At 28.0% G+C, this 25,898-nt stretch overlaps 5 protein-coding genes across 5 annotated transcripts; 2 read left to right on the forward strand and 3 right to left on the reverse strand.

Moving 5' to 3' along the window:
- Positions 1-3,672: 3,672 nt before the first annotated feature.
- On the reverse strand, positions 3,673-7,491 carry OCT59_010653 (uncharacterized protein; the record flags this gene model as incomplete). The annotated part of the gene is made up of 9 exons (XM_066136050.1): positions 3,673-3,988; positions 4,059-4,107; positions 4,163-4,309; positions 4,375-4,623; positions 4,691-4,817; positions 4,880-5,623; positions 5,684-6,103; positions 6,171-6,413; positions 6,481-7,491. The coding sequence occupies 9 exons, from the start codon at positions 7,489-7,491 to the stop codon at positions 3,673-3,675; spliced, it is 3,306 nt and encodes a 1,101-aa protein (XP_066000724.1).
- Positions 7,492-11,955: 4,464 nt separating this feature from the next.
- OCT59_010654 (uncharacterized protein) lies at positions 11,956-12,410 on the forward strand (the record flags this gene model as incomplete). Its single annotated transcript, XM_025332818.2, has 2 exons — positions 11,956-12,028; positions 12,097-12,410. 2 exons carry the CDS (start codon positions 11,956-11,958, stop codon positions 12,408-12,410), a joined length of 387 nt encoding a protein of 128 aa, XP_025166728.1.
- A 3,192-nt stretch (positions 12,411-15,602) lies between these two features.
- OCT59_010655 (uncharacterized protein) lies at positions 15,603-16,172 on the forward strand (the record flags this gene model as incomplete). The annotated part of the gene is made up of 3 exons (XM_025322245.2): positions 15,603-15,746; positions 15,827-15,872; positions 15,970-16,172. 3 exons carry the CDS (start codon positions 15,603-15,605, stop codon positions 16,170-16,172), a joined length of 393 nt encoding a protein of 130 aa, XP_025166727.2.
- A 3,826-nt stretch (positions 16,173-19,998) lies between these two features.
- Positions 19,999-20,622, reverse strand: OCT59_010656 (uncharacterized protein; the record flags this gene model as incomplete). The annotated part of the gene is made up of 1 exon (XM_025328430.1): positions 19,999-20,622. The coding sequence occupies one exon, from the start codon at positions 20,620-20,622 to the stop codon at positions 19,999-20,001; it is 624 nt and encodes a 207-aa protein (XP_025166725.1).
- A 40-nt stretch (positions 20,623-20,662) lies between these two features.
- OCT59_010657 (uncharacterized protein) lies at positions 20,663-21,415 on the reverse strand (the record flags this gene model as incomplete). Its single annotated transcript, XM_025311954.1, has 1 exon — positions 20,663-21,415. One exon carries the CDS (start codon positions 21,413-21,415, stop codon positions 20,663-20,665), a length of 753 nt encoding a protein of 250 aa, XP_025166724.1.
- Positions 21,416-25,898: the final 4,483 nt, after the last annotated feature.

Raw genomic sequence — 25,898 nt, forward strand, 5'->3', positions numbered from 1 at the left:
TCTTTTCCATATGAATCAGAACCCAAATAAATTTTGATATTTTTTTCATAACGGCAATTTTTTGTGTAATGGAACAAATTCGAAATTTCTAAATTCTTTTAAAGGGATCACAGGGATCACTTGATTAGTAATCATATCACAAGATCAATATTAAAATTATCATTGATCCACAAAATTCTTTTAAGGATCGTTGACATTTACGTACAATAGGGCTCAACTTGGAGATCATGATTTATTTCATATGTGAATATTTTACGATATCTTTCTGAAAAAGATGATTCAAGCATGAATTTATAAGAAAATGAATAAGAAACTACGAGTTTAATGTACAACTTCTGAAAAGATCATAGGATACTATTCGGAACGATAATATCTTGCTTGGCGTTTTAAAATGATATTGAATTCTTAATTATCGTTTGTACCTTGTATACGCATTCCGGAGTACAACCCAGATAGTAATTAATCAAACTAGTAATAGATGAAGTGCAAATGGGATATATTAAATGTTATACAAAACAATAATAAAAGATTTGATGTCATTTTGCAAAATACTGTATGATTTTTCATAATGTCGTTAAACGAAATCAAGATTCAACTCACAAGTCTTCTATTAATTTTTAATTCGAGTATTTTTAATTCGAGTATATTAAAATTTAAATTACTCATATTTAATGAATTTCTACAAATTTTATTATTTAATTTCTGAACAAATTAAAGCTTGCCTTTATAAAGTAAAAGTAACATTAAATTGTTGTATAATCCTTATATAAATTCATCGTTTAAGAAATAAATTGTTATAATGACGAAGATTCAATTCTATCGCAGCGTAATTGAATTACACAAAGCTGATAATTAAATAAAAAAGTTAATAATAGTTAATAATATTTAATTACATTCTTAAAAAAGAATACCATTTTTTTTTTTTTGGTAAAAAGTTTGAAATTTTAAATGAAATTTGCGTTAATAATAATAGTTCTTTCTTTACAACCATTCTAACGCCTTTTTTAAAACAAATAGATATGGTTAGATTTAGATCAAACATTATTATACAACAAGCCATATTCAACCTCTGGATGCCGGAATAATTGTAAGTTTCAAAAGAAAAAAGAACTAGATGTAATATCTGATTCTCACGTTACTTTATTAGCAGATGCATTAATTCATGATGAGATACGTGAAGTTAGTGCTCCGCAAAATTCGGGTCTAACCTAGATAATTCAACCCGAGTGAATTTTAAATCGGGTTGGTATTACAGTAACAATTTTAATAACCCGTGACCCGCATGACCCAACCCATCAGGTCGGGCCATTCATTTCCTTGACTCAGGTTTTGACCCGAATTAGACCCGGATGATTACTGATCACATATTTACGCGTTAATATTGATTATGTTCATATATCATTATTGATTACGATTATCCAATCTTTTTTTCCCAGCTATTCCACCAAGCCACCTCAAGAAATATTTGATTACCGACCTTATAATGTCAATTGATCTAACACACCTCCGCCATCTAGTCGTCTTGGAAAAAAGAAAAGCTATCTTTTTACTTAAAATCTCTTTGTGCAAAGAGATCTTCCACCAACATAAGGATGCAAAAACTCATCGTGAAGTCCAGTGTCTTAAATGTTCGTAAGTAAAATTTAGTGCTCCGCAAATTTTGGTCTAACCCGGGTTATTCGAATTAAATATATTTAAGATCAGATTATTTCTATTTTTCCCGGGTCGTGTCGAATATATTCTCCAAACCTGGCCGAACCCGACCCAATAGGAACACTACGTGAAGTGAAAATGATCCTGAAGAAGTGCAAATTCAAGTGTCTTTGGGCGATGTATTTAAACTTGGGTAAATTTTTTTGAACAAAAAAACATAAAAAACATCTTACTTTTCAGCTTGCTATCATGTAATTTCAAGTTCTAATAACTCAACATTTTAGCTTATAATTTTTTAAAATTATATTTTGCAAACTACCTTATTAAATTTTTATTTTTTGGATGTATTTGATCAGCACGAATAATTTATTGATGTTACTATATCATTATCGAACCGTTTGAAATCACAAATACTGTATATACATAAAATTTTCTGGGGATTTAAGTCCTCCCTGTCCTCCTAGACTCATCTTAAATCTTTTTGTTTATTTTATTATAATTTTGACTTTCAACTTTTATTATTATTTTTATTTTATTTATTCAGTTTCGTAGTGCTACGAATTTAATTTTAAACCAATAGGTTTACACTGCATAATTATTACTTTGTATTATATTATAATTTCCAACTTCAGATGTGGTAATTATGCTAATTATTGTCTTTGCCGATCATTTCCAATGCGGTTTTTCAAAAAATCAAAAAAGTGGTATTCAAAACTACTTTTACCACCCTAAGTAAACTTGCAAAGTAGCCAAAAGATACATCTACTTAATGACCTTCGGAAGTTTATGTATTATATATTAAGAAAAATTTTCTCCGTCCGCGCAGCAATGACGCTTGATAATTGATAATCCCGGATGCGCAAAATTTGTCGTACATGCGATCAACATTTTGCATTTTGTATATTATTACTATATATACCCATATCAATAAAGGCGTAAAAAAAAAAATAAAGTTATTTACATTATCTTCTCCATTTAAGTAAATGATAATGGCCCACAGTAATGATAAAGGTATAAATCATATATATAGCATGAACATTTAATACGAATTAGAATTCAATATTTTTAAACAAATTTTGCAATATAATAAAATTAGTTACCGAAGAATTTGAAGGAAGTAGCAATAAGGAATCCAAAGGTAAATATAATATATTAAACAAGCGGATATATTGAATTTTTATTTAATTATTAAGTAAAAACTATTTAAACTAACAATTATATTAAATAATAATTTAGCTCGTAAGTTAATAGGTTATATTATAATTGAATAATAATGAGAATACTTATTTTTGTTATATTTCATATTACCAAATAATTCAATTATTGATTAATAATACTATTTCAAAGTATTTGATTAGCACCTCATAAGTTGCTTTAACATCTCCCATAATGTACTGTCTAGATAGTTTGTAAGCTATCAGTTATTTAAATCTTTAGTTTTTTTATTTTATTTCACATAATATTCAAATAACTAAATTCTTTGTTTAATCAACTATTTAATATTACAGATGGTAAGTTACAATATTTGAAAACTATATTTATTTGTTTAATATTTCGTATAACTTAACTAATTATATTTTTCATAAATGATTAGATTGTAAGTGATATATTTAATTTACAGTATATACTCTTATGTCCATATTTAACTAATTAATAATTAATAATACTACAGGGTGTAAGTTATATGTTATCTATATTTCTATTCTATATATAATTTAATTCGTGATCCGCCAATAAACCATAAAAATTAATTAGACAAATTTGGTGAATTTTATGTCGATCATATAATAAAAGATTCCAAATTGTAAAAATTGATCATGTTATGAGTACGACTTAAATGCGTAATACAAAAAAAAAACTCCTTATTATAACGTGACAAATCCTGAATTTTTATTTTATGAATTTAATCGAAACGATTTAAAAAAAATTTTTTGACTTTGCCTTCCCGGAATGTGAGATTCCAGGTATTTTATTGATTATTAAGAATGACGAAAAACGACAATTTTTGCCTCAAACTACTTAAAAACCAGCTATAGCTTGTTCAGATAAGTCCTTTTTGGACTTTGCGGCAAATCTTGCTATCCAATTATTAATAGAAGTTACTTCTGGAATTTCAATGTCTCGTGCTAATTCTCCGTTTTCTTGTTTTTCAACTAGTTTATCTCGCATATTATGCCCATTCATTCTTCTGTTTTTGTGAACATTACCATCCAAGAAGAACCGTTCTAATAAAGCTATAACTTGAGGTGCAATTCTTTTTCCTGAACCCTTTTTACCATATTTTTGATTATGCTTTAGTGCCCAACCACATAGCAAAGGAAATGCACTTACGTTGCTGTTTGATTTACAAATATCAGACTTTTCTTCTTAAGCGATATTGAATATTTTATAATTTTTTATTTTACCTGTCATATGACGTATTGGTTATATTACCTAAGATTCCCCCTTCGTTATCTATAATAGATTCTTGTTATTAGGCGCTTTTATACAATTGACTTTTTAAACTTACCAATTTTTTTGGTTTGCATTTCTTTAGCTATTTCATTTTCTAAAATTTCAATCATTCCTGCACGATTTTCTTTTTCATTTGTCATTATTCCTCGATTTTCCAATTCCTCTTGCAGTTGTTTTACCTTTAGTCGCTTTACACCAATATCTGGTAAATAAATTTGATTTATCAATTATCTGATTTTATTTGTATAATGTAATCAAGACACTTACTTGAACTATGTGGCATTGGTATCTTCCAAGAGGATTTTGATGTCGTGTGCAAGGAAATTTGAGGTTGCGGCATGTGCATTCCAGCTTTCGCCCAATTGGATATTTGATTTGGAGTAAAGGTTTTCCATTCGCCAATGTGAGGTAAGGCTCTCGCTTGTATACACCCATCTAATCCTTCTTCTTCTGGCCACCTCCATTCAAAATAATTCGAAATTCCAGGAATTGTTTTTACTTTATTTTCTTTATTTTCTTTATTATTTCAAATAGTGCGTTAAATTATGCATAAAATCAATTCTCTAACAAAAAAATTATTTACCATTATCTCTATCAGGTTCTAAATGTGCTACACGAATTCCAGCAATATCTTCAATTGCTTCTTGAATATTTTCACCATTCCTTATTTCAAATCCCAATTTAACACGCCTTTTGATTGATTGTGAGATCTATTTAATTCAACAATTAATAAAGTAAGAAAATTTTGAATAAATTTAGAACTTTTATATACCTGTGCATGATGGGAATCGATAGAGGTTTTCGCCTCTCCTGCTTCTAGAAATACCCATTTATTTACTTTTATATCGTACCATTCTTTCCAATAACTCAATATTATCATCAATTCAGAATTGTGATAATGGGGACCATTGTCCGAAATGATGCTTATCCATTCAGGCTTCTTATCAAGAACTTCTATTACCCCATGTAAAGATGAAGCAGTAAACCACGCGTCCTGCTTTGCATCACACGACCAGTGATCAAAAGCTTCAATACGGATTTGGCTGTTACTGGATTTTGTATAAACTAGAACAGAATGCAAAGACCACCCTTTTTTACCATAAAAATCTTGCTTTGTTTCTCTTGCAGTTTGTGGTAAGATTTTCATTTTATAATCTACTAAGAAAATTGCCCCCTTTTCATCTAATTCTAATATTGTTGCATTGAATTGAGAATTCAAGTAAACTTTTCTTGTTTGATGCGATAGGTAGTAGATTAGCTTTTCTTCATATATTTTCAAATCGTCAAGAGAATCCAAGCCAATAATTTTTTTGAGATCATTAAAGAAAGTAAATAACTCTTGACATTCATTACATATTTGAGTATGTAATTTATCACACGTTCCAAAAGCGTATAGCAAGCAATGATTAATGCAAGGATCATGTCTGGTTGTACCATTTTCTGATATTGTGAACTTTTGTTCATATGATTTTTTAAGGTAACGTTGTAAGTTCTCAGCGCGTTGAATGAAATTATTCTAAAATTATTTAGTTAATAAGTTGTTTGTTTTGTATATCAATTATTAATCTAACTTTACCTGAATTTCCATCAAACTAACTTCTTTTTGAATTAGGTTTTTCAAATATCCAAATACTTCGTAACCATAAGTATTACAAATTGCACAAAGTCCTCCCATATCTTCACGATATTGGTAGCGATTTCCTTCCAACTGACAATAAAAGGTCGTTCTTTTTAAACCATTTGGATATGTTTCCTGAAATTTCTCCCAAAGTGCTTTTTTTGTGTTTTTTAGATAAAGAACAGGTAATTGAGTTTTGGCATCTGATTTGTAAGATGACATAATAACGTTTGCTTTGTCTTCAAAAAAAATGCTAAATTGTTCCAGTTTTTCTTGCGATAATTTAGCTACTGTTCTTATAGGTTTCTCAATTTGCTTAGCGCCTGGACCATTTAATCTAGCATATTTGCGAGCATCAAAAATTGTAGTAGGAGCGACCTATATTGGAAATTGATAAGTAAAATTGTAACAAAAAAAAAATAACTGGGTAAATCAATAAACTAACCAGTAAGTTTGTCCTAATTTCTTCATATGAAAAATCATCCGCAATTATTGATAGAATTCTTCTTTTTCCATCAATCCCTTTTTTGTTCACTTTTAAAGATTCGTTAAAACAAGACCAAAATTTATTCACAATAGGATTAGGATTGTCATCTGGGAGAGACATATCAAGAAAATTATTCTCATACAAATAGATAAGAACATGCTTATCATCAATTGGATTTTCAGCTTTAGTCCAAAATTCCTTCTAAAAAATTATTTCGTTATTAATAAAATAAAAAAAAATTTTTTTCCAAAGCAATTACATAACTCACATCCGATTTATCTTTATCAAATGGTGTAATATTAGTACATCCAACGCTACGTAGTAGTGCTTTCCAAGCACGAAATTCTCTTTCTTTAAATTGATATTCTTCTGGATATATATTTTCAAGAGCGCTATATAGTTCTATTATATTGCATTTATACTCTTTCCAGTTAAGTAAAAATTCATACCAAGGGATGCTGGCAGGGGTAAACTTATATAAATGTTGTTTATATAATTGTGTCATCATAATTTCATTGTTCCATTCATTAATTGTACAAGAAGGCGTTCGAAGAATATTCACTAGATTTTGAGTCTTTTCATGATTAATACCAAATAAAGTTTTTCCATCCCAATTTTGTAGCACTTCAATTTTTTTCCAAACTTCTTTCCAGACTTCAACTGGATTTTTTCCGCTATATTTTAATTTAATTCGCTCATCTTGGTATAAAGCCACAGAACAATGTCGCTGATGAATTTGCTGTACAAATAATGTTCGAATTTTTTCTTCACCAACTCTATAAATGAAAGAAGACAAATATCCCGGACCTACATATCCCAAATTCTCCTGATCTGAAACTCCAATCATTCCAATAAATATTTGTAAATTACCGACCATTATTGTAAATGGTTGAAAAGGAATATCATCCAAAATTCGTTTGTTAATTTCCTTATCATTAAAACCACATATTAACGGACCAGAAAATCTTGTTTTTGAACTGAATAATATGTGGTATAAAAAGTTAATCGCACCAGAGGGAGTATCGTAAACAGAACTTGTAATGCCATTTGCTTCACAAATATAACCAGGTTGAAAGGCAGCAACTGAAGTTCCTTTAACTACAGTAATTATAAAGTGAGTTTTATTAAGTGTGACAAGGGTTTTCATTTCTAAGCGTATAGGATATAATATATTGTCACGTGACTTCCACCAGAAACGTCCAAATGCTCCAAAATGTAGTTCTTCATCTAGTTTTCCTACTTTTATCAATGAAACATCATATTTTTTACACTTGTTCATTGTTATAAACGCGGTTTTTAAAGGCTAGTAATTTTAAGAAATGAGAGATTCAGACGCGAAGCAAATTTTCATATAACAATTATCACCGCCGATCATTAATAAATTTATCAAATTTTTTATGTTTCACAGGCGGATCACGAATTAACCTAAATACTTCTTAATTTAAAAAATTATTTGGTAATTTCTTTTAGATAGTAAGTTATAAATTATTTATTTATATTTATTCTTATTATATGTTTATATTTACATATAATTTAAACTAACTAAATTCATTATTTAAAAAATCATTTATTAAAATAGCTCGTAAGTTATTCTATTAATATTACATATTATATAATATTTACATTTAAACTAATTAAATTCTTTTCTAAAAAATCATATTGTAATTTCTTTTAGATCGTAAGTAATTCTATTATATTTATATAATGTTTACATACAATTTAAACTAATTAAATTCTTTATTTAAAAATTATTTAATAATATAGCTCGTAAGTTATATATTTAATGCCATTATTACATATTTATATAATATTTACATATATTTAAACTAACTAAATTTTTTATTTAAAAAATTACTAAATAATATAGAGAGTAAGTTATTTATTTAATTCTATTATTATTACATATTTATATAATATTTAAATATAATTTAAACTAACTAAATTCTTTATTTAAAAAATTATTTGTAATTTCTTTTAGGTGGTAAGTTATAGGTTATATAATATTAACATATCGTTTAACATAACTAAATTCTTTATTTAAAAAATTATTTAATAATATAGATTGTAAGTTGTTATTTAATTCTATTATTGCATATTCATATAATATTTGCATATAATTTGAACTAACTAAATTCTTTATTTAAAATGATTTCTTTTAGATGGTAAGTTATAGATTATTTATATAATATTTACATATAATTTAACCTAACTAAATTTTTTATTTAAATATTATTTAATAATATAGGAAGTAAGTTAGTTATTTAATTCTATTGTTACATATTTATCTAATATTTGCATATAATTTAAACTAATTAAATTCTTTTATTTAAAAAATTATATTGTAATTTCTTTTAGATTGTAAGTTACAGGTTATTTTATTTATCAAAATGCATAATTTTTTTATACACGAATTTAGCGTAATTTTAATGATAATTGTTCGTAATAATTTATTTAACATTATATTTTAATTTTTATATAGAAAATTTATATTTTCTGCCAATATTTATTAAGTTTAATACCGGCATACTAAAAAAAAAAAAAATTAAATAAAACAAATAAATCTATAAAAATACTTACTTAACAAATTGTTTGACATAGTTTTCATAGTTTTCCAATTTATGTCATGCAGTACTATCTAATGCTAATAGATAATAATAATTAGACAATTTTTTTTTTTGAAAAAAAAGCACAAAAAAAAAATAAATAAACTCATAATTATACAATAATATCTTACCTCTTACTATTTTACAATAAAATTATTTTTCATTCCTTTCATTAGAAAGCACAAAAAATATTTTTTTCGTTATTATTATTTATACAATGAAACTTATCCTAACTAATGATGTATGATTGATGATCATGTAATTATAAAGCTTTAACTCACCAAGAAATCACATCCACGTGATCAAATCTGCAGACCATTTTCAAAAATAGCCAATGAAAATAAAACTTAGTTACTATACAGAAATTAATTTGCGTATTTTTTCCAATTATCCAAAGTAAGGAGGTAATTTTGCGTACTAAACTTATAGAAAACCCTTGCGTACAGCTATTAGTAAAAAGTTCGAAGGCCACCTTACCTTTTTATATATATTTCGGGGTCCTATTTGAGGAATGGTGTAGTGAAATTTAATTCAATTTAATGATGTGCTATTAAGTTGTAATTTCGAGAAATTTGAGACATATAGTAGCTCTGTTTTCATCATGAGAAAAATGAAGAAAATTTGGTAACTTCAAACTGCAGGAATTTGTCATATCTGATATTAAAGATATATATGCCTTGCCATTCATATTACTTATAGTTCATGCATAAACAAATTTAAGTGTATACATCCTAATAAACACAAAGACATTTCAAAAGATTAATGTTATAAATTTTAGACGCAATAAATTTGAGAGTCACATGAAGATCTTATGACATAGCAGGTCATATGAACAAAATGAATCACATACTAAATAAATCACAAATTTTTTCCAAATAATATTAATTGTCCGGAGCGAAGCGAAGGACTATATATGTTTACGCACTATGATGATCTATGGAAATAACGTGTAAATTTTTAATCACGTGAGTTTCTCTGTCCAGGAATTCCAAGGCGTTATGCTGCTAATTAGTAGAATATCGCTACATCTTTATTATTATACCTCGCTCCGGACTTACAACGGTTCCCGTTTCCTAGTTTAACTATATTTTAATTTAGGAGGAATTTATATAAATGTATCCAAATTATAATGTACTTATTTATTTATAATTAAAAAAAATCTTGCTTTTTAATTTAATACTATCAAATAAAATTATTGGTTCTATCATAAATTCAATTATAAGTAGAACCGATACTGATAAATGTTACAATTTCTTTTATTATTTACTCAAAATATGCATATTTTTATATTATTACCAATTTATTTAACTCGGCCCACCTATGCCAAAATTACTCTAGTTGAAGATTAGCTAATTGATGGCTTAATAGGTGTAAATAATTATATGATATTTAGTATAAAAACAAAAAAATAAACAAATGTAATAAATAATGTTTTAGCAAATGTTCATTCGGCGAAATGGCTTCGGCAAAATGGAATTCGATGAAATGGGGTTTCGGCGAAATGGCTTTCAGTGAAATGTCCCGATAGGGAACTATATTATTTGCTTAGCCACATGCTGTTTTGACAGGTTGCTAAAATTAACGATATTTACTGGGATTTTCAATAAGTCATGTGTTATGATTGCTTAATTTTTTATGAAATTCTTAATAATGAGATCGTCAACTATAAAAAATAAATTGGGACATTTGATCAAAAGAATGGCTTTCAAAACATTTCTATTAGTGACATAATGTACCATCTAACATAATTTATTATATCTTAGAAACAAAAGTTTTAATTGATGGGCTGGTAATATACTAAGCTAATATGGAATGAAAAAAAATTATAATGAATAATTTCGTTGTGATGACATTATTGAAAAAATGATGAAATGTTAAATTGTATATCGCTAACTAATTGATAAAATGAAAAATAAATGACAATAATTGGAAATTATCAACGTATTTATTATTGTGATTTCTAAAAAATTTTATAAGAGCATATGATTTGATTGCTTATTTTTAAGCAATTAATGAATTCACACGTTATTTATCTTAATAAAAACCTTGCGTAGAGCTATTATAAATTTTTTGACCTTTCTTGTTACCTATATATATATATTGAGTCCTGGAACAAAATCTTTTATCGGCAGACTATATAGATGATCCCGATATTACCCGGATGGAAGTAGAAAATGATTATAGGGGTATATAGACTCAGACAACCATATTACTAATAAAAAAAGGGATATGGAGCAAATATATTAAAAAAAAAATCTCTTTTTAAGGAGCAGTTGATTAATATTCACCCCTCATATGGTAAGAATAAACTTGCAGTAATATGATTCTTACTTTCCAAAATAAAACTACTTATTTTATTAATGTATCTTAATTTTATTTAAGGTTACTAATGGAAAAAAGTTGAAATAAGTAAATGATATTTTATTAAAATAGTGAAGTAAAGAACAATTTTTTTGTTTTATTAAATTTACAGTAGCTATAAAATTACAAAAAATGTATTGTTTTCAAATTATAACAATAAAAATGTGTTAAACTTTAAATTTTATAAAATTATTTACCCGAGTATATCAGGATATTACTCGGGTCATATATGATAAAGTGAGGAATCGGATAACCCTTTTTTATTTATGTATGATCCGGTCCATCCCCCTTGCAGATCAATAAGGATTAGCATCCCACGCGAAATAAGGATTGCCAGGAATACCCGAATATTGATTTACTGAATTATACCCCTAATAAAGGCCGGCCTTTAAGGCCAACCCTAGAGTATAATTCTCGTCAAAAAAGTTGAAAGAAGGTGGAAGGACAAATATTATGAATTAGAAAGAAGGTATCAGAGACTTTTGGAAAAATGCGGGTACTTTTTTTGTTTAGATATTTTCATTATAATTTTTGTTATTATCATTATTACTTACATTTTCAAAAATAAAGTTTTTTTTTTTTAAGGAACATAATGATTTTAATCATCTATGTGAACATCCAGATTTGCATCATTCTCCGTGTTATTACTAAGGGATACATTTATTGCTAATTTTTGTTCACATGATTAATACCAGCCAAGAAATCTAATAAAAGGCTCCCATTTCATCCACCGAAAAAATTCCTCACTGTATCTACTGAAAAAAAAAAGTTTATTCACCATGAAATCTTCCGTTTCTTTTACCATAATCGTTGCAATCATTTTTATCCAAGCCTTAACACCGTTCACTGAAGGTAAAATTTGAATAATCATGACAAAATAATTAATAATCATCTGTTCTAATAACTTTCTATTAAATAAGTGTATGCGGGCCATACCGTATGGATACAAAACAAGGTAGCTCGTGGTTCATATACTGAGGCTGCAATCGTCTTAGAAAATAAAAAAGGGGACTTTTTTTGGAATGGTGATACTGGTATGATTGACGCAGAGGGCGCCTGGACTCATACCGGTTATAGCTTGCATGTTCCAGATAACGTGGGATCATATTGGGTTGCTTTTAGAGTTGCTGCGTCTACTGAAGAAGATAAATGGCGCGGCCCAATCAATAATGATGGGGATAAATGTTGGCACTTTCATGGTACTTTAGAATCTTGGGAAGTACACGAATGTTAAACCAATTTTATCCACAGAGCGGCAAAAATGTCACACTATTTCTTTTTTCCAATCATTCAGTTTTTTAGCGGATCCTGATCATCAGAACCTTAAGTTCTACATATATATGTATACAATATATTGTAATCTTATCTATTTTACTATAGTTTTCGCTCCAATTTTAGCTTTCAAAACTTTCTATCAACTATTTTCTTTCGATTTACTTTTATCTTTAATGAAATTTTTTTTAATCTATTAATAATAATTAATTAAGTAACAATAAATGTATTTGAGTTGACATTAAATTAACAATGTCTCTCATAACATAATAATAATTAAATTATTTAGATTCTAAAATATATGTTTTCATTTATTTCTCACAATACAAAACCTTTTATTAGGCTTTTGTTAATTATGGTATTTTTTAATGAAAAGATTTTCCAGATATCCGTACAGATGGAATCAGCCTTGACGCATAAACGCAAAGCTGATGAAATCGATAATGGTCAGGATGTAAATTATGGAAAGCCGAGCTGAACAAAACCATCAAACCTGGACTGATAAAGATCAATCTACAGTATGTGCTTGTCATAGTGTTCCAATCCATTTACCCGTTAGCCATTTTTTTTGTATTATGAGAACTGTGATCGTATATGTGCTATGTGGTTATAGTATTCAACTACTCTACAGATTAGTCATATAAAAATGATTATTACATAATAATTACGATGGAATTATTTTCGTGATCAGATAAACATATTCAATAATATGATCAAGTGATCCATTTACGAAATATAGGTTCCGGTATATCGAATTTCACTGTGTAGTAATAAAGTCATTGGTAATAATAACAAAATAATGTTATCTTAATAATAATAATACCTCTCGCTTTTTCTATGTAAGATTTGTAGTTCATTACTTAATTCATTCATATAACATTCATTTACTGATAGTTTTAGACAAATTATTATTGCGTAAAATATCTTTTATATTTTTGACGCATTACGTCATTTAGATTAAATATTACACATATTAATTTTTGTAAAATACCTATTGTTTACTATGCATAATAACACAGTTATTGGGTATGGTGTTTCGCAGTTCGGTGATATTTCAACCCCCTTACCAGAACCCAGAGACAATATAATAAATAGGTAATAAGAGATCGTCACTCATTTACTACGATTTGGAATTACATGATTCCGCCTGGAATTATCCAAAAAAGGACGGATCTACACATTATTTTGTTTGATTCATTTCCCATTAAGGCATTAACTATTATATAGCTCTCATATAATACGAGATTGTACTGTACAGTCGCGTCCGAAAGTGTTGCCCGATTACTTACAGATGAAGGCCATAATTATTAAGTCACTATGATCATCTCGGCATCCAGTGATCAGAATTCGACAAACAAAGGCTCATTGGATTCATCTCGTCAAGACGAAGTGAATGGTGGTTGGCCTATATCTCTAGGATCAATAGATGCCAAGATATAACTTAAAACATTCTTTACCTGAAAATTTTTCGAAACTCTAAATTTCACGAAATTGGGAATATCTCACTATCCAGTGATTCTATTCTGACAAACAAAGACTCATTGGATTTGTCTCATTGATACACGTCGAATGGTGGCCAGTTCATACATGTAGCATCATTATATCTCAGGATAAAGGCCAAACCATCAAAAAAATGTTTTAAGGTACACCTTAGTATCTATTAACCCTAGAGATATGAGACATTCACCATTCAACTCATCTTGACGAGACGAATCCAATGAGCCTTTGTTCATCGAATTCTGATCACTGGATGCCAAGATAATCACAGGTTTCCAGATGATTATATCCTTTATCTTTAGGCCAAAAATAAGCTAAAATTAAATAAAATTGCAACTACTAATTTTCCAACAAATTTATTTGGTTTAAACCAAGTAGAGAACATTTAAAAATGAACCAATATATTATCCAGAAGTGTGTCCCTCTCCCAAGAGCTGTAGGCGAATTTAAAGCTATATTAAAGAAAAAATAAAAATTTAAATAGTTCTGTTTTTGAGAAGGTTGCCACCCTGGCATTATGAAAATTTGATTTAGTATGAGAAACAAACTAGGTATGAATATTTTACTAATGTATACACTAGTGAAAAAATACAGATATTTTTGCTTTTGTCTTCATTTTCAAATCGGGCGTCACTTTCGGACGCGACTGTACATTGTACTGTACACGAAATCATCCGAATAAAGAAGGATGGCTAGGTGAATAATGAAATTTTTCGTACATGCAGTGACGTTATTCATGTGATTTTATCTATCTAATAATATTGAACATTCGGTATAAAATATCCTCCTCGTTCTCGTTAAATTCGCAACTATTGACAAAAATAATGCCAGTCAAATTATCGGACAACTACGATTTATCAAAACATGTTATAATTCTTACTGGTGCAACATGATGGTAATTATTTTTCTCAAGTTTTAATAATTATTGATGAATTATAAGGCATCGGTAAAGAGATGACAAAAATTTTTATTTGGATTTAATCCAAAACGATTGATCTTATCCTCTCGTAATAAAGAAAAAGGAAATAAATTATTAGAATATCTTAAAATCTTCTAAAGGACATATAGATAATGTTGAAATTTGGAAAATGGATTTAACAGATTTACAAAGTGTAAAAACTTTTGCATTAATGAAGTTGGAGAATTACATATGTTAATTAATAATGTAGGTAATAAGATTTATTTACGATATTTACGGGGGGAAAAAACCCCATCACGTGACTTCGAACGAAAATAATACCTTTTTTAATTTAATCACGTCGTTTGACATTGTATATTAATTTTGATATTCTTTCAGGTATAGAAACTAAAAGACAACTCCTTAAAACGAAGTACAGTCAGAACTCGATATACCGATATTCGATATACCGATACATTATTAAAAACTTGATATACCGATAAAATTTTACATTCCCACTATATGTGAGGACATATAAATATCGGTATAATTTGATATAACGATATTTTTTAAATTTTTTCTTATGAGTCCCGACATATCGTTATATAAAGGTTTGACTGTATATCTTGGAATTACAATTTCAGGTAATCTTTCTTTACGAGTCATTTGTATAATAACCGAATTTTAACGATTATACATTTATTTTTTAGGTTAACCATTTATCACAATTTTTTGCTTACCATATTATTATTGGATACGATGAAAAAATCAGTCTCTGCTAAATTACCCGGAAAAATTGTACTTACTAGCTCGAGAGCAAACAATTTCGGAGAAATTGATTTTGATAATTTAAATCTTGAAAAAGGTGTTTACTTAAGGGATATGCAAAATACAAAGTTAATGGTAAAATTTCCAATTAAAATTTATATTTATTTGTTTAATCTTTATTTAATAATCAATATGCTCTAATTATATAAAACAAGAATATTCTTATTTGTAAAGAGTTAGGTTATATGCTTCAAAACGATCGTAAGTATAATAAGTTTTTATAAACATATGAAGAAAATTAAATATGCAGATATTACAACATATTCGCTTCATCCTGATGTGATTTTAACTAACATAGCCCATTTGAATACCGGTTTTTCCATCTCAACTCTTATCATAAATACACTTTCGAGGTTAAACGGAATAACAGCCGAGCAAGGCGTTACCAATGTTCTAGTATATCCTGCGTTTTCTCTAGAAACAGGAAAATATTATGATGAAGGCATTGAACAAGAGCCAAATAAAATAGCGAATAATCAAGAAATCGCAAAGAAACTATGAAGTGTCTCTGAACAAATGTTATCACCAAATTTTTAAAATTTTTATATCTTATTTGTACATGTTAAAAGCAATTTATTGAATAAAATGATTTTTTATAAATTTTTTGTCATAAAAATTTTTATTTAAAAGTAGTAACGTTAACGTTAGAATTACTTCCTGTAACGGAAAATTTCGTAATTTGTTAATTGTTTGAGTAAATATTACCATAAATTAAGTGAAATTATATGTACAGTATATATTACTTTTTAAAAGTTACAGTCACCATTATTATTAAGCTAAAATGACAATTGGAAATACTAATTGCTGATCCGGTAGTAATTAAAACTTAGTTATACTGTCTCCTGAAAACAAAGGTTTGCTGTGTATCGCGAGTTGTGAATCACGTGAAATAAAAATTATAAAACAGCCAAATATAAAATATTAGCTGCAGTCCTACAATAGGACCGAAGTATTTTTCAGTATATCATGTGACTTTTATTTATAGTTAATATGTCGTCTATGAAATATTTGTGTTCTAGCACAAAATCGGCAAATTTAACTCGAAATTAAATGAAAAAACAAATATAAATTTGGAATTTAATTTAATTTGCTGATCAGAGTAGATTTAGGCTCATTTTACAGAAATAACGGATAAATTTTTTTATAGAGAATTTATTTTTATTTCTGCATGGTCTGATAATCCACATTATGTGGATTCGGAATCCCCGGATCCCTATGATCATCATCATAAATTTGATTCAAGATGTGTGATCGTCAATTATACAGCCGATTCGTAATATTTCATTAATTGAATATCACGATCTCATTTAAATAAATTTTATTAAATGAGACGATTGATAGACTTGTTACAGTATGGTTTCCTGAATGTCATTTTCCTGAAATCAATTTTCCGATTGGCCATTTCCCGAACCGGATCATTTCCTGAAGCAAGCTCCAATATCTCGAACTTTTACTGGAATAAATGATATACCGCTGTATATATATATAAATTTCTTTTTTTAGAATAGATTTTGTTTATATTAAGTAAATCACAATGACAGAAAAATAAAGATTAATTCCTCAAATAATATTTTCCCATAATTTTTAGGCTTCTTTTTAACCTTTTCCATTTTTGGCCAAAGATTATAAAATTACCCGACTTGCCATTTCACCAAAATTTATTAGCTGCGCCTCACTTCTTACTGCGCCTTAATTTCAAATTATTTCTACAAAAAACTAGATTTTATAGTCTATTTTTTTTCAAATATTATAATTATCATAGAAATTTTAGAAACAAAAAATTTATATCATTGAAAATATTCCTTGCTTTCTTAATACTGTAAGGGCAAAATTTCATGATCGTCGGCAAAATAAGGATTCGTTAAAAAAATGTGATGTCGGTAAAATAGCAAGTAGTCGGTAAATTTTATGGGTGTCGGTAAAATGGATGAATACGCATCTGATCTACTACGCAATAATTATTGCTGGTGCGTACAGTAAGTACATAGATTTAATAACTTGACAATAAAATTCTTGAAGTAATAATTCCTTAATCCTTGTTCAATATTTACATATAATTTAAACTAACTAAATCCTTTATTTAACAAATTATTTAATAATATTATTAACTAATTAGTTCTATTATTACATATTTATATGATATTTACATAACTTGTTTTCTATTTTGTTACCACCTTTTTTTTGCCCATTTCGTCTAGCCTTTTTTTTTTAATGTTGTTAAGTTATTTTATTTTTTTGTTTTCATTTTTTTTTATTCTCATTTTGATAAGATCAAATGTTTTTCACCTAGGCTTTCCATGGACAATAAGTATTTTTTTTTCCTTCTCGTATTTGTCTAACTTTTTAAATCTTTCAGCCTAGACTCTTTAATGGTGGCAAATAATGGGAGTTCATTTTGTTTATTTTCCTCCCATTTTGTTTCCGGTTCGCCTTTTAAAATTTTTAGTTTCTTTGGTCGCCGTTTTCAAAATAATGTAGCAGGGCATATTAAAAAGATTAACAGATTACTATATGATTACCGGATGATTACTAATATGATTACCGGTAATCTTTTTTCACTTGAATATATAACTTACCACACTATTTTGAATAAGGCGATAATTTATATTTGATTTTCTTTTTCTTAAAAATTTATTATTTTACAATTGTTGCATGTCGATCATGAAGATTTTCCTTTTTTAGTTGTAATTCCAGTCCCGCAGCCAAAGTTAATATATCACCTACAAGGCGATCTGCATTTGCGAAACAAGAAAGTTCTTCACAATTTTTTATATGATCACTTTAAACAGAAATAGATAATCAATACTAATTTTAGTTTTCTGATTGAAACTAAAAAGATAATATTTGGCGTAATGGCCATTGAAAAAAATGAAGGACGAATGAGTGGTCATTGATATCATCTCTTCACGAAAAAAAATGATGAAATATTTATACTTGATACATATGATTTCCACATATTTTATGAGTCACCTTTTTATAATATACTGTCATAACAATAAGATAATTTTAAAAAAAATATTATTTATATTTATTATGATAAATAATTAAAAAAATCGGTCAAAATTTTATCCTTAATTACTATTTGGGGAATTTATTAGGGGAATACGGTTAACGTTCTCGTTGAAAATAAATTTCATCATATGAAAGTACGCAATGCGCGCACAAAGTTATTTGGTTGTACATTCAAAGAACAGACCCATAAGATAAGAGTCAAACATGATGATAATATTAAGATTTAATGGATTGTTGAATAATACGAATTATACGAATTATATGGCTGATAAAGAAATGCCCAATCTTCCTTTTGCAAGTTCAAAATATGGGGAAATTCGCATATTTGTTTATTTTGATACTTTATTAAAGGGTAAATATGTTTCCTCTTTTGAACTAAACTATATTATGATGATGTAATCGAACGTAAATTTAGAATAAACATATATCATTATATAATTTAAAGAAAAAAGAAATATATCTTTGACAACGAACAGTGGCGTCTGTTTTTTATCTTGCAGAGAATTTTGTACAAAAAAAATGTAAACATCTAATGAATATAAATATTAATTACGTAAGTTCATTAGTATTATCTTGGCTTAGCAAAACTATTAAATGAATTTATATTAATGCATCATCTTTATATTTCTTTTTTTGGCTTTTTTTAGAAGCATCTCGCTCTTGAGAGTGTTACTCGTTGTCCAAAAAAAAAAATTTCCCCAAGAAAGCATGTTCGTCTAAATTACTTATTAAATGTATATTATAATATATTTGATATATATTTGATATAGTTAATCAAAGTTCTGTGTTACTCACGTGTGGGAAAAAATGTCAAATTGTCAAACGAGAATCGGAGAATTGTATTACATAATTTTTTGTTTATTTATAGCGTAACGTACATTTACGAATTTTACCGTCAATCGTAAATTTGAATGAAATACAGTTTCTATTTAAGACAAGATTTTCAATCAAACAATTCATTTGACGGAACTTATGTTTAATATACTTTGAATGACATACTATTCCTTTATTTATATTCATAATTATTAATTTCATAATAAAGTTAATATTTTATATATTAAAAATCATAGAATTAGAGAAGACAACAATAGAAAAGTTCTTAATTGAACCATAATTGAACCATAATCATAGTAATTTTTCTTTTCATATGTTAAAATTCGTCTTTTTTTTTTCTTTCCAACATAAAAATAAGTTGTTTTTGTTGGTATTAGTATAGGTTGTTAGCCCTTAAATTGTTTTTACAATCCCGTCAATTTTAATCAAGTATATACGAGAATAATAACTTAAAGTTGAAAGCATTAATATCAACATGATTTCATTGCTGAGGTTGTACATGACTGGAATCAACTTGTTGCTGTAGTTGAATAACTTGGCGAATATCATTTATATCTTGTTGATCATGATCGCATATCAAGTCATTAGCCTGCGTTGTCATCACATTGTTCCCAATGTTTCCATTATGCGAATCTGTATTATTGTTGAGATCAACTTGCTGTATTTGAGCAACTTGGTGAATATCACTTATATTTTGGTGATCGCATATCATGCTATTAGCTTGCGTTGTTATCACATTGTTCCCAATATTTCCATTATGTGAATCTGTGTTCCCATAATTATTGTTGAGGTCAACTTGTTGCTGTAGTTGAGTAACTTGGTGAATATCATTTATATCTTGGTGATCACATGTCATGCCATTAGCTTGCGTTGTCGTTATATTATTTCCAATATTTCCATTATGCGAATCTTTGTCTCTATAATTATTGTTGAGATCAACTTGTTGCCGTGTGCAAACAAAGTTTCTTTCTCTATTTATATTCTGGCTATCATTACCATAGTTTTGATTAATATCAGTTGTCAAAACAGATTGTGTTGCGAGTGTATTATTATGCACAGTATTATCATGAAATGAATTTCTATTTCCATAATAATTCAATCCCATTTCTCGTGGATTATTGTTGAAATCAATTTGTCGTTGTGAACTATCTAGTGACATGATAAGCAACTCTATTTTGTGGCGCCGCATATGTTGAACTTGAAAAGGGATTGGTGGATTGAAGAAGCCCATTATTTTGATTATCGGCAATCGAAACTACTTGTGTTGTCATTACATTATTCCCAATATTTCCACAAAATGAAGTTGTATTTCCATTACAACGTAATCTTTCAGGGATTTGTTGTGGAATATTGTTGAAAACTTGTTGTGGATTAATGACATTATTAGTAAAATATCCAACTCTAGTTTGTTGAGAAAAGCCATTACCAAAATTATTTCGACCATCAGTTATTGAAGTTATCTGTGTATTATCATCGTAAGAAGAATTTAAGTTTTGAGAATTCATTTTTATTTCCTTATTAGGGATATGATTTTGTGTAAGGAGAGAAGGAAGAATTTGTTTCAAGTCTTGTTCCAAATCCAATTTTTGATTCAAAGATAAAAATTCTTTTCGTTCCAAATTATTTATGTCAATATCTATTCCGTATATTTTTTTGTTCAATGTATTTATGATCCAAGAATGTGGAAGTACTTTACATGTGACATAATAATTTGCTGTAGAATTAATATGATTATAAAAGAATCCATGATCATAATTGCGATCATCCAAGAAAACAGAGCCTTGTAAAATAATTTGGCAAATTATATGATAAAATTTATCATCATGTGGTGCATAATGAAAAAATTTACATTCGTTCATCCGTATGTTACTATGTTGAATCATTGGTATAGCAGCCATAGCATTAATTAATAAACGTCTGTTAGATTTATTTGAGAGGAGATTATCACGGATAATTAAAAAGAATCTTATTGAATAATAATAGAAGTGTAAAAATGTTTTTTTAATACAAATCTACTAAAATAAATTATTTTATTCGAAAATAATTTTAATTATGTTGGAAAAACTAGAAAAGATAGTGGGAAATGAATAAAAGTTATTTTTGAGAGAACTAAAATGATCAATATATTTACACGAATGGATAGTATAAAAATTTTTTTTTTTTGTTTTTTTATAAATAAAAATAAATTTTTTAATTTTATCGTTTAGAAAAATTCTTTTAAATTGTTTTAATTGTTTTATGAGTGATATTGAATAATTTTATTAAAAGGATTTTTTGGGGGATTTTATAAGAAAATTTTATTGTTCAGTGTTATCTGTTATGTAGTACTCCTAAATAATTCTATCGCTATTTTAGTAAAGATTATCACGGAAGTCTTTCTCTGTATTAACATAAATAAATGAAATAAATGTAGTTTTTTTATGTAAATTTATTCCCACTTTAGTTTTTGTGTAATCACTTAAGGCATCTGTCACGTTTCACAATATATCCAGTTGTATGTGTATCTTGAGTGTATGCGTAGCCCATTTGTCACAAAAAAAAGTGCATTTTTCACGGCCCAGAGTAGTTTCAGATGATTAAGAAATGTTTGTATTTATTAAAAATATATTGGTTTAAAACTATTCCAAAATCGGTTAAATCCGTGTCTGAGTTTCTTTGGAGTTTTTTCCAGAATTTTTTTTTTATAGGCCGTAATTGCATAAATATGGATTGATTATCAACCATACGATTTTTTTTAGCAGTCGTAAAAAAATACAACAATGGTTCGACCTGAAGTAACTGAGGTTGTGACGAGATTCGAAAGCTCCAATCTCGTTACCAATCCTCTTATGATTAAAGAATATAATATATAAAATTCATCCCAATTCTAATCTTGTACTACCAACAAAGCAACATATTATTTTAAAATTTATAATTACACTGTGCTGTATATAAAATCATTCCTATAATATGTTAAACGGAAAAAACTTTCATTTTAAAACACTATTGTTTAGGCCAAAATTAAAACAATAAGAAAAAGAACATTTGTTCTACAACGCTATTTCAATTGTGTCACATGATCTTCATATTAAAGAAAAAATTTATGTTCCATAAATACAAATAAAAACGCGAAATCTAATTGGTTTTTAATATTCCAATGGGTTTTTTTTGGTATAGGGGACAATTTCATGCTATTCACATATTAAATATAGTTGGAAACTATTTTTTTTTGTTTTCATAAAGTCTTTAACATACAGTGAAGTTTGTTAGAAATTGTAAGTTTTTAGAACTTTAAGCAAAACTTAGTATGATATTATTTCATTTTTTTTTTGTATCATATTTTAGTAAAGATTAAACATAAGTTATTTGTTTTTGAAAAATAATTTTAAGTAAATTGCTAAAGCTCACCGGCGGTGATGGTCACCGTACCAGCATTATGATGCATTTTCGACCAGAATTAAACCCCTAATAAAATACTGGCCGGAATTACATCATAATTTCACTATCGGTGACCATGATGTTTAGCAATACCCTAATTTTAAAACTATTTTGTAAAACTACTATCATCAGAATATATTTAAAATGGAGCTTGTAGTTGAGCATAATTTCGCTTGGTTTAAATAATAGGGCGTTAAAATACATAATAGATAAATTTTTAAATTTTTTTGAATTTCACGTAAATGTACGTACGCACGACGCACGTGATAATATCGTTCATCCGGATGATTATACGTCAATTCCAGAATTAGTATTATTTATTTCATGGGGAGTTGGGAATAATAGGGTTTTTTTCCCAAAGAGAAAAAAGCCTAATGTTCCCTTCCCATGAAATAAATGGGTAATCCCCTTGGAGCGTATCACTCATTAAATATTAACTAATCACTCGCAATTTTTAAAAATTAGTATGTGATCATGAGTGACACTTAGTGCGACAGGGGATTACCAATTAAATTTAAATTTATGACACGTTAATCAAACCTTGTACATTTCCTAATAAATACAACCTACTACTGTATAAATCTAGAAAGTTATCTCGAAAATATAAAGAGTAACTTCTCACGCATGCGAGTGAAATTTAACATTATACTAACATTGGACTTTACATATTATTTTATAACCTAAAAAAGTGAAAGATATAAGATTGTAAATATACGATTTGAAAATCTGATACAAATCGGCAAAAAAACATTATAAATACCACTACAAATATTGTAGGCCAATTTACTAAGAGTAATTTTACTAGTTAAAAATTAGAAAAGGTATATACACAGTTTAAGGGCAACTTTGCTGTTGCGGTTGACAAAAATTTTTGCAGTACCAATCGATAGTACAGGTATCAAATGGACCAAAAAAAACATTCTAAACCCACGAAATTTGAAAGATTCGAGATATTTATTGTTAAGGACGGGTGAGAACAATCCAGATAAACTGAAGCTATACATTGTTGGTCAAAGAGAACGGAAGAAATTTGGTAAAAGTAAACCCTATAAAAATGAAATGTGTTAAATTTGTGATCATGTGTAAAAAACGTCCAAAAAAGCACCATTTTGTCCGATTTATGTCTTATTACAAAAAAACAAAAATTAAACAAATGGTGTTTTTTTAGACATTTATTACACATGAGCACAAATATTAAACAAATTTTACTCATTTCGTTTTTATAGGGAAAGTATTGGTTAAACTACTCATGATAATTGATTAAAGTCACGTAAAAATTTCCATTCACCAAAACTCTCAGTTGGAAAAAGATATGAGTATTGGTGAATATTAAATAAAGGAATGAAATACTAATGTATAATTTCCTAACACTATTTATTATTTTCAAAATTTTATAATCAAAGTAAAAAAAAATTCAGGTTATAAAGAAATTGTTTTTCTCATATATATCTGAATTTGATATAAATTTTCACTTCGTTTGTTGAATAGTAAGACATTATTGAAAGTAATTCAGAACCTAATAACACAATTTAAGCAAGTTAACAATCTGTAAAAGGTGTATACATTATTTACTAAATTCAGCTTGGAGTGATATGGAAATTTTCGAGTTATTGAATGCAAACGTGGGTTTCATTGAATATATGTGGACTAAACAATGTTATAAGTACAAGACCGTTAGGGTGACGCTGCGCTTTAGCAATGCTTATGAAAAGATATACAAAGAGGGCGGCGTGGACGTGTCTTTAACAAGAAAGAACCGTACATTTTTTCTGAGGATGTTTGATTCACGTTTGTCGTATGGACAGATTAAAGACAAGTTTTGTTGGTAAGCCAGTAAACGATTAGAGGATGACGTTCAGCACGATGATATATTAGTTATAAAAGATTTGTGAAAAATTATCGCTCTTTTTTTGGAAAAATTATTAGAGTCAAAGGGATGAGATTTATAATTTTATATTTCAACAAGGAATTGGACTTGATGAATGCGATCAACAAATCTATAAAGTTACATGATATAGGACATGGATTATGGATTAAAAAATAAAACGATTTTATTGACGATAAAGGAGAACTGCAAGAATTTATTCGACGAACAGATTATCAGAATATGGCCTCAAGTTCAAATGGTGTTTCGATGGAGTGGCAAAAAAGTAGGTCATTTCCGAATTTTGCTCCGTCGAGGACACAAAAACAATGGAGGTAAAAATATTGGGTGGTTTGTTTTTATTTGGTTTTATTAAAAATAGAAAAAAGAAAAAACAAGATAAAATGATTATATAGAAAAGATGTTATGTATAGAGACCTATGTATGTAGTGTATAGTGATGTGCACTATACGTTGATTTTGTGATTGTACGACATGACAAACATATTTTTTGTACGTATTTACACTAACCATACGTAATTGTTATATGTATATATAAATGTATCCAGTGGCGCAGCATATGTGAACCGGCAAATTTTGCAAACAGGGCCGCATTACGGCGTTATGCACTAACACGTGAAAACAAAGTGACGAATAAAGGCGTGACGAATAAGTTTTTACTCACTCGAAAAAAACTAAGTCCCTCAGATAATTATAAACAGTGAAACAAGGCTCGGGCGTGACGATGTGATGAATTAAAAATAGATCACGTGACTGTGCAAAAATTGCCGGTGTGGCTGGGCTAGTACTAGTGTAGACAGTTACTGCGGCTGCGCCTTATCATTTGTATTTACGTGCGTTTGGTCTCTTATTTCATTCATACGTACGTACGTTTTGATTTAATTAATATTTATTATTATTTATTTGCCATGTATGTACGTACAGTACACTCAGTGCAACCATACGTACATAGCTAAATTTCACCATACACTACACACAAGGGTCTCTATACACTACATGTTTCCTAATTGCCCAGATAAAATAGTTAAAATGATTTAAAAATAGATTTAGTAGATAAAACAAAGGGCGACGTATTTAGAT

The sequence above is a fragment of the Rhizophagus irregularis genome, chromosome 19 (genome assembly GCF_026210795.1).
Source record: "Rhizophagus irregularis chromosome 19, complete sequence".
In the NCBI taxonomy this organism is placed as follows: Eukaryota; Fungi; Glomeromycota; class Glomeromycetes; order Glomerales; family Glomeraceae; genus Rhizophagus; species Rhizophagus irregularis.